This window comes from Plectropomus leopardus, chromosome 9, assembly GCF_026936395.1.
Source record: "Plectropomus leopardus strain MGB_pleo_1.0 chromosome 9, ASM2693639v1, whole genome shotgun sequence".
Lineage (NCBI taxonomy): Eukaryota > Metazoa > Chordata > Actinopteri > Perciformes > Serranidae > Plectropomus > Plectropomus leopardus.
In genome coordinates this window covers 6,941,507-6,951,744 of record NC_142184.1, presented here as the reverse complement: position 1 = coordinate 6,951,744, position 10,238 = coordinate 6,941,507, and the positions used below count along the sequence as shown (strand labels likewise).

The 10,238-nt window shown below is 40.2% G+C and overlaps 1 protein-coding gene across 4 annotated transcripts in view; it reads right to left on the bottom strand.

Annotated features, from left to right (window-relative positions):
- Positions 1-1,002: 1,002 nt before the first annotated feature.
- The window catches only part of magi3a (membrane associated guanylate kinase, WW and PDZ domain containing 3a), a 170,504-nt gene continuing 161,268 nt past the window's right edge, over positions 1,003-10,238 (bottom strand). For 2 of the 4 annotated variants that reach the window (XM_042491298.2, XM_088081833.1), the window contains exons 18-21: positions 9,605-9,680; positions 9,180-9,317; positions 7,767-7,905; positions 1,003-5,210 (exon numbers count right to left, since the gene is read on the bottom strand). In XM_042491298.2, coding sequence (XP_042347232.2) covers positions 4,231-5,210; positions 7,767-7,905; positions 9,180-9,317; positions 9,605-9,680 — 1,333 coding nt within the window. In that variant the 3' untranslated portion in view covers positions 1,003-4,230. Of the gene's footprint in view, positions 5,211-7,384; positions 7,478-7,766; positions 7,906-9,179; positions 9,318-9,604; positions 9,681-10,238 lie in introns of all 4 variants that reach the window. The other 2 variants (XM_088081834.1, XM_088081835.1) reach the window with 2 other exon arrangements.

The window sequence follows — 10,238 nt, the reverse complement described above, 5'->3', positions numbered from 1 at the left end:
CCTCGTGCCGTTAATTTGTAGTTTATTTCGATATTTTGGCTGTGTTGCGCACGCGCAGCGCACGGAGCTATGGGTGATGTAGTTGGTTGATGTTGCAAAGCTGCACGGGAGTTTGAGTCAGCTGTACTGACTGCGTGCTGCCCCGCACGCACTCACTTCTTCTCAGCTGACGTAATGGTTAATTTAGTCACAGCCGCGAGAGGCAGTGCTTCACTGTTTACAGGAGAGAGACGTGGTATCAGTGTGAAGCAGTCAAACAGTTTATGGTACTAACATACTGGAGGAAGCAGACAAATTTGCAAATTGTCTTAATCTTTTTCAAAAACATGGGAAGAGGCAATAAAAGGGAAAAAATGACCCAAAAATTAGCAAGAAATTGGTTTAAAGCACAAGAAAATTAAATTAATAAGTTAAAAAACAAACAAACTACATTACAAAACTATATTGTGTAACATATTTTTAAAAATATGTTATTATAAAAAGTATATAGTTTTTCCCTATTTTTTTTTTTTTTTTAAATGTTGGGTCATCCACTGCAGCCAAACACTACCTTCAAATAAACTCAGAATTTTTGCACAAAATCAGGACAGGGGATATTATCCCCTATCAATACATAGGAAGACCTAGAATTTGTGGGAAAAATCTGTGGTGAGAGTCAAAGAAGTTTAAAAAATAATAGTAAAATGCAGTATTACATCCGCCAATATAAACTGTACATACGGCCTCCAGTTCACCTCCTGAAGTGCCCTTAAGCAAGTCCCAAACCGCTCTAGAGGCACCTTGCTGACTGACTCTGACTGACCCTCTGGACTTCATGTATGTGTGTAAAAGGAGGGATATGCAAAGAGATACATTTCAAAGAATAAAATGGATAGAGATTTTATTTTATTATTGTTTTAAAAACAAGTGCACGATCAATAGAATTAAAGTCAAAGTCAACTTCATTGTTAATTCTAAATACACTCGCTTCCCTAAATAAAAAAAAACCCCAACATAGTCACATTTATTCAGTAAACCTTTATTTATCAGTGCATGAACAGAATGCCATGACCAGATTATTTCTTTTTCACCCATTTTATATCATTTCCTCTCGGCTCCCTTAAAAAAATAATGAAACGATTTACAGAGGATTTTCTGTCTGCATGAAGGCAAAGATTTATACAGGTGCTGTACAATTTATAAACATTTACAACTACCATGATGTCAAAACTAAAAGACTTCCTTCTTTTTATATATGTGTTGGAGCAATGCAAGGCCACAGTATCATACATGGTAATGGCATGAACAGTAAATAATACAGTAGCCCATCGTATCAACAATAAAGTGGACAATAAATTAGTAAGTGGTCTCTCAGACCAAGAGATGCATGTGTTTAACAGGCTGATGAGGGGAAGCGTCAAGCAGCTAATAAACCACTAGATGTCTCTGTACTCCACAGTAGCTACATTTAAACAACATTAAATTTAGTCGTCAGAGCAGGGCACAACTCATCCCAATAAATTAAAAATATATATTTTCCATCTGGGATTTAAATCCCTGTTTTATTAAATCTGATAGACTTTATAGAGTAATTTCAAATAAGACTCCCATAGAAGCAGTCATTTTCACATTTGCACTCTGTGGAAGCATCTTGTGATGACTTTCCCTCCTTGTGTGGAAAATTAACTGCATTCTTAGGGAGTTTATTTATGACACAAACGTGACAGTCATGATGTTGTTAATGATGAATGATTAAGAAAACATTTACACTTTTCTCCTCACATCACGGGTCATGTACCAAACCCCGAGTTCCATAAAGCTTGGGACACTGAGCAAAACATAAATAAAAACACAATACAAGGATTTACAAATCTGAATCGACCTATACTCAGTTGAATACAGTGCAAAGACAAGAAATCTGATGTTCAAACTGATGAACTTTGTTTTGTTTTTTTTAAGGAATATAAACTCAGTCTGAATTTGATGCCTGCAACATGCTTCAAAAAAGTTGGAACAGGGGCAAAAAAACTGAGAAAAGACATAAAATGAAAAAGGGTGCTGTGGTCTGACTAGTCCACATTTCAATTATTATTATTATTATTATTATTTAAAATCATAGCCGTTGTGTCCTCGGGGGTAAAAAGGAAAAGGACCATTCAGACTGTTGCCAGTGCATGAGCATCTGTGATGATATGGGGGTCTGTGAGTTTCCATGACATCGTGGGTAAAGCCTCATTTCCACCAAGCAGTCCGGTTCAGTTCAGTACACTTACTGTTCCCATTTCCCTGATCCTAACAGAGTGGTGCAAAAAAAATAGGAACAGTAAGGAACGGTGCATTGATAACATCCACAAAAATGCATACCGAACTGATCTGAAATGAACAGCACTGGTGGATCAAAACAGGGCTTCTTTTCACATCTGTTAAGACACCATAAAAGCATATAAGTATAGATGTTTTGGAGCAACATATGCTGCCATCCAGACATCTTTTTCAGGGACGTTCCTGCTTATTTCAGCAAAATTACCAAACTGCATTCTGCACGTGCTATAACAGTGTGGCTGTGTAGTAAAAGATTGCAGGTATGAGACTGAACTGTCTAAAGACCAGAGCTGTCTCCTATTGCACATGGTTGGTGCATCATGAAACACAAAGTACGGAAGTGGGGAGCTGCACTGTTCAGCGACTGAAGGTGTAGATCAAGCAAGAACTGGAAAGAGTTTCACTTTCAAAAGTTCAGCAATTAGTGTCCCTTTCCCAAACTGAGTGCTGTTAAAAGAAAATATGATGTAACACGGAGGTAAACATTCCCTAATCCCAACTTTTTTGGAATGTGTTACAGGCATCAAATTCAGAATAAGAGTATATTTACAAAGAAACATTAAGTTCATCAGTCTGAACATCAAATATCTTGTTTTTGACTTGTATTCAATTGAATGTAGGTCAAAAGGGATTTGCAAAACATTGCATTTTGTTATATTTTACAATTCACACAGTGTCACAACCTTTTTGGATCGGGGTTGAGGATAAAAAATGGATCAAAAATAGCTTTGGAGGTTAGAATGAGGAGTTTTTGTGCCTACCTTTGTGATGATAAAAATACAAATATGTCTTCACAAGTCAAAGGCAGAGTTCTCACTTCTTACAATCAAGCTCTGTTAATTCAACTCATCTAAATTATGTGTCAATATATGTGTAATCACTTTGTTAAATAATATATGTTTCAGATTATAGTCGATGCTACAGCGATATCTAAAAATACACAGGCCTACCTGTCAGCTTTTATACATACACACATAGAGCCAGAGAGGACGTAAAATACAGAGCTGCAAACAGTAGACGACATTATGAATCAGGCTCGCGTGAAATCGTAGAAATAGAATGTATAGATTTCATAGTGTAATTATTTGAGATGGTGATGCTTGTCTACACATTCTGTTCCTATTGTTAAATCCACATTAAATGTGAAATGACTCAGCGTGGATAAGTGTACTAACAGTTTTTGTTTACATAGAATTTCAATAAATTACATTATGCTTTATCATTAACACACATGTAACAACATTAGAACCACAAGTATCTGGTCTGCTGATTGATGCATATAAAGCTCCGGGGTGGTCTGTCCACCCTCTGATAAGCTAATGTGATAAAAGAGTCTTCTCATGTGCACAAAAACATTCACCCAAACAGTTCACAACAGACAGTAAATGACTTCAAAGATGTCACCCTTTGCTGCCGAATTCAACACAAACTCACCAGCCTCACTTTTGAGATTTTTTATCACTGACAGCAAAAGTGAACCAATCTTGTTTGCAAGAGAAGCTGAATGACTGCACGGATAACTTCAACCTTCAATGTGACAAAAAAAAGCAGGTTCCTTCATCGAGGCGGGTAGACAGGGAGCGCAGTTCATCTCACAGTGAGTGCAAAACGGAGCAGCTTCTTTATAACCGGAGTCTGATTGGCACAACTTCGCATTCAAGAAAACCTTCACACTCAACCTGTCACACGCTACAAAACAAATATAGCACACATGTCAGATTGGACATCAGCAGCTTGATGCAAACTGAACGAGGCAAACTGGGTGAAAAACAACAACAACAACAACAAAAAAAGCAATGAGAAGCTATGTTGCTGCTTACACAGTGATCTGCTTTGTCCGAGAATTTTAAAAAACATCCTTCCGTTCTGAATGTCTGTCGTTCAGAGGCTCAGCTTTTTTGTATACATGCAGGGAGTCCGAGGAAGATATCAGACATCCGCGTATGATGTCTCCACCTGGGACTGGATCTTGGCAGAACTGGGGACTTTCCAAGGACCAGGGGTGATGGGAGCCTTCTTGCTGGTAGTGCTCCCATTGCAGCTGGGGTCCTGGATGCTACTGCTTGAACCTCTGGGGTCCTTTTTGTTCGCTTCTTCAGGTGGACCGTGGTACTTGCTGTCCTTATCCCCCTTCTCTCTTCCACTCCTCCGGCTCAGGGTGCCGCTATCAGCATCCGACCCTGCCCTCTCCCTGTTGGATTTTTGCAACTCTTGCTCAGCCCTTTTGCTTTTCTTCTGGCGTTCACTAGTCCCTGAGCCTTTGTCTCCACTCTCTGTGGCCCCCCGCTCCTGCCAGTAGGCTGCATCCCCCTCCTTGTACCTCCAGTCCTTCCCTTCTCCAGAGGCAACGCTGGGCTGTTGGCCAGCTGGACGCCTGGGGCTCTGAGGCTCCTCCAGGTTCTTCAAAGGCACAGCTGGGTCCTGTTCTCTCTTGGAGCTCTTCCTGGGGCTAGAGGAGTGGTGGTCTCTCTGCCCTTGGGATTTTCTGTCCTTTCTCATATCCTCCAGGGATCCGCTGTGGCCTCGCTCAGTTTTTCTAGGGCTCTGAGAGCGCTCGTGATCCGCCCAGCCATCAGTGGCTCTCTTGGGGCTTGCAGACTTGGAGTCGCTCCTGCTTGTTTTTCTGGTCTGGGTGCTGGGGCTGGTGGTACGCTTATGGTTGTGGTGAGAGGGCTGCTGTCCTCTGGATCTGTTAGCCTGCCTACCATGCTCCTGCCCAGCACCAGGGGACCCGGATGCTCTGCGATCCCCCCCAGAGAACTCGTCAGGGGCGACTGTTTTGGGTGAAGATGGGGACAGTTCCGAGGTAGAGAGGGAGACGGAGGATGGAGAGGCCGGAGATGACTGCCCGTCAGATACAGAAAGTCTGGGGAAGCTTGAGGTTGGAATGGTTACTTTGTCCTTTGAACCTGAGAAGCAAGCAGTGGGAGGTAAGAAAATGTCAACATGGTACAACAGAAACACAAGAAATGACCAAAACCTCTTAACACCGCATGACGTGGTGGCACGTATTGTGTTGAAATGATGCATCGAAATGTGTTCTCTTGTCAAATACTGTAGTGTTGTAGTGTACTGTACTGCTGTTAATGCGTAATTCCCCCCTTGGTGGTTAGGGTTAGAGCTAAGGGTCTGGTCCAGGTTTACGTAGGGGGAAACACAGACGCTATGGAAAACAGTGCCAATAGAAAGTCAATGTGGAGCCTTTGTCGTGGTGGACATGCGAATCCCCTGGTGTAAAAGGCGTCACAAATTGGGCGGTGGTGACGGTAACAACCATTGTAAGTAGTATAAAGAGCGAGAAAGTCCATGTACTAAGGAGGTCAGAGGGGTGACTGGGTCAAACAAACACTGGACTTTCACCTTGAGGCAACTGTAGGTACTAGCGTCCTTTACATAGTTATGTCGTGGTACATTACGTACTTAGGTCATTTTACGATGTATTTGCGTCCTCTATGTAACAAACATAGTCATTTTAACTAACAATACAATCTTCTTCAAAACCTAAGCAAGTTGTTGCCCAACCATGCTGCCCTGTGCAAACCTAACATAATCATTAACCGAAAACAAAATATTTTACGAAACTTAACCAAGTATCTTTGGTACCTAAATTCAACACTGATGCCTTGTAAATAACAAATGTAGCAATTCAAACCAAATACATAATCTTTTTAGAAACCTTACCAACTAATTTGGTGCTTAAACCTAACCATGGCATCCCGTATGTAACAAATATATTAATTTTAACCAAAAACAGAATCTTTTTGTAATCCTAATTAAGTTATTTTGGTGTTCAGACCACCCTGTGTGTAACAAATGTGTTAATTTTAACTGAAACCCGAGCTTTATGAAACCTAACCAAGTACTTTTGGTTCTTTAATCCCACCGTGCTGCCCTGTAAATAACATATATGTGTTTTTTAAAAAAATATTTTTGGGGCTTTTGTTAGGACAGCTCTTAGTGTGAAAGGGGAAGGATGATATGCAGCTAAGGGTCAGGGTTGAAAATGAACTTGCGGCTGCTGCGGCAAGGACAAGGTCTTTGTACATAGTGCACCAGCTCTACCAGGTAAGCCCCTGGGTGCCCCAAAATGTAGTTATTCTAACCAAAACATGATCTTTTCCAAAACCTTACCAAGTAGTTTTGGTGCCTAAACCCAACTGTACCGCCACTACATGACTTCAACACAACATATAGCAGCACCACAGGATGAGGTGTTCAGAGATCACAGTCATTTCACATATTTCTGTGCATCATGTTCTAGCTGAGCAACAACGTCTGTTCTCCAGGGATCTGCATAAGCTAAAATATTCCTTACATGGAATATTTTGCACATTCAACAAAGAATTTCAGATAATTTAACACGTCATGCAACAGAAGCACAATATTCTGATATTGTGAAAAAAAAGATGTCCACCTTACTCGCTTTCTGTAATAACCCTCTGTAATATCCCTCTAAATATTTGCCTTGTTTAAGATATGTATCGGCTGAACGACATAGCCATCAATGGAAAAGGTGCTAGTGTTCACCCAGCACTGACGTTTCAATTTCCCCCCTGAGCTGATAAGAATTGCACAGCTGTGATTGAGAGCAGATATATGCAGCAGAAAAACCAGAGAGAGAAAAAGAAGAATGATGGACTTTGTGGTGCTGAAATGAGCTTTTGGATTTCTAGGAGCAACAAACTCGTAGAAATTCATTCTAATGTGGTCTTTGGATTGGAAGGTTGATGCCAGTGAATGCACACAAATCCTTTTACCACTTGCCACCTGCTGATCAATATCTAGTGAGGGATTTTTTTTCTCCAGGATGACGTGTGTGTTCAGTGGCATGCCAGGTTTTTGCAATACCCTTTTTAAAAAATAACTTGCAGAGCTCTGAAGCCTCCCAGCGCTCCTGCAGGTCTGTTTGTTCTTCTAGGACTCACTGCTTTGGTTCAGCCCTCCGGGGGAAGAGTAACTCAGCTATCTGATCTATTTCAGATTGATCATGGGGATGAAGGAAGGGACAGACACTTAAATCTGGGAGATGAGTCACTCTGAAAGGAGAGGTCAAAGGAAAAAGTACAAGGAGTACAAGGTTTACCAAGGTTATTAGGGACAGACCAAGAAAAGCAGTGAGGCCTTTAGTGATGCTCTGGTTTCATGTAGAAGCACAGGGTGGAAGAAGAGTTCAGACCTATAGGAGGAAAAGATAAATAGGTAGAAATAGACGGCCGTGCCAGTGCAGAAAACAGGAGCAGATAAAGAGCATAAGATCAAGATAGAGGTAGTGAGAATGACAGGAGAGAAACGGTCAAGAGAGAAGCTCGCAACACATGCATGAGAATAAAATAAACTCAGCACCCTGCTATCAAGCATATCCATACAAAAGCTTCTGAATGTGTATGGTTACTATGCTACTGTGTAGATCTATATGCAGTGGCATCAATGTGTGTACATGCATGCAGCTGTCAGCAGTCACTCACTGTGATCCGGGACCAAGCCCTGGCCGGGTCGAAGCAGCAGGTGAACTTTACTGCCTCCTGCTTGGATCAATTCGATTGCCCGAGTGTGTGTGATGCCCTGGGTGGCCTCGCCGTTGATCTCCACAATCTGATCTCCAACCTGTGGTGCAGATATAGTCCTTTCTTAAATGTCTTACATGGCATGGACTTCAAGAATTTGAGATCAGAGGTTTTCACACTCCAGGGTACGCCTCAGTGTGGGAGAGTTACGATCCAAACCGATCCGATATACTTTATTGTCCCCGTAGGGAAATTTTTCTTGGACTCAGATGCTGTGCCAATAAATGCCTCCACAGTCACAATAAAACAAACCAGATATTGACAGAGGAGCACTACCTGTACCAAATCACACCAATAAATTGCACATAGTCCAAAATCCACATACAAAATATTGAACATACATCTTACATAGCACATTTACAAACACCCTGCTGCTACAAACATCATGAAACTACTGCACAATCCCTGCAGCTTTAAGCAGCGTTGTTTAAAAGTTTTATGGATGTAGGAACAAAGGACTTTCTGAAACGGTTGAGTTTGACGGTTGGGTGCAGTGAAAGCGATGTGAAGCAAAAATACTGGGTGAGGTGAAAAAGACAGGTGCACGCCGATGTTCTCGAAAACAACAGCAAGTTATTTAATGTGGTTTGGCTCAAAATTTTGACCCGCTTATCAAGTCAGCAGTCCAATCTACAGAAGAGTCCACAAGTCACGAAGGCAATTAAAGGTACAGGTGGTAAATTTGATAAAAAACAAAACAAAAAACCTTCAGAAATGGAAATGGGGCTCAAATTGTCGCCGACGGCTAACTAACTAGCTCCATGGCAGCAGTTTTTTGTGTTGCATTTTTTGCTTTTCAAAATTTTGCCTGTGTGTTGTGATTTTATGTGTACAGCACTCTGTAACATTGGTTTTGATAAGTGCCATAAAAATAAACTTAAAAATAAAACTAAAACTAAAACTAAAACTAAAACTAAAATAATAATAATAATAATAATAATAATAATAAACATAATGATAATAATACTACTACTAATAATAAAAAATGATGATGATTATGATTATTATTATTATTATTATTATTATCATTATCATCATTATTATACTTACTGTGTCTACATCTACCAAAGCCCCCAAATTATGTAACCTGAAGTTCAAAAAACTTAGAGCATGATTATCCACTCCAAAAATAAAGACCAAAAACAATAATAGGAGAAACAAAATCCAACAAATTTAACAGTTTAAATTGTACAGTATCAGGTTTTGAAAACACAAGAGTAAGACCTATAAATGTATTTTAAATGCAATAGTTTAAATTAGTATTACGCAGTTTATTCTAAAGACAGAGACAGACAAGTAGAAAAAAAACCTCACATGTATCCGGCCGTCTTTGAGAGCAGGTCCGTCCTCAGCCAGTCGCAGGATGAACAGGCCCATATTATACTCTTTCCCTCCTCTCAGACTGAAGCCAAAGCCCCGCTGGCTGCGGTCCAGTTCCACCACAAAACAGCCCTGTAGTTCACACACAAGAATATCGGCTTTTGAGACTAGAGCACTCACTGACAGACGTGTGATAACAGCAGTTTCAGACTGAAGTCAAACCCTGAAAATCACTGTTACATGGCTGATATTGTCTAAAGGCCACAAGCCGAAACACGCTGGTCTGATAAAGTTGTTCTTTAAACTACAAGAGCTGCTGGAGCTCTCTGACCTCTTAAAATCACTTGACACCACAGCAGAAATAGTCATTCACAAACACCATGTACTGTAAATTAAGAACCACTTTTTGCTGGTCTTACCTGCTTGGAGCCTGACGTGATGAGTGTTCCCATCTCTCTTGGTGGGAAAGAGTTTCTCATCTCAGTGTCACCATTTCTACCCCAGAAAAGACCACACATACACACACACACACACACACACACACACACACACACACACACACACACACACACACACTATTATGTGATTCCCCATCTTTAGAAATTCCTCAGTATTTAATCATTTGAATCCTGGATTTGTTTTCTTGTGCCGCTTTCAGATGCCTTTCACTAGCATTTCAAGCACTGAAACGTGAGCAAATTGGTTTGATTTCTTTCAAAAACATGGGAAAAAAGGCAATCAGCAGCTTGGCATTAAATATCCCGCAAATCTGCAAAAAATAAGTAAAAGGTGACAAGAAAATTACCTGAAAATCTGCTATACTTAAAAAGAGAAAGAGAAAGGGAATCATGAGAAAATTATCTAAAAACTATGAAAAATATCATGAAACTATATGTATAATTATATATTTAAAATTAGTTTACAGACAAAACATATTTATTATTATTTTCTATATTTCCTTTTTATATTTGTATATTTTGCTAATTTTACATATTTAACCGTAATATTCTAATAATTTTTCACTAAGTTTTGGGCCATTTGGATCATTGCATC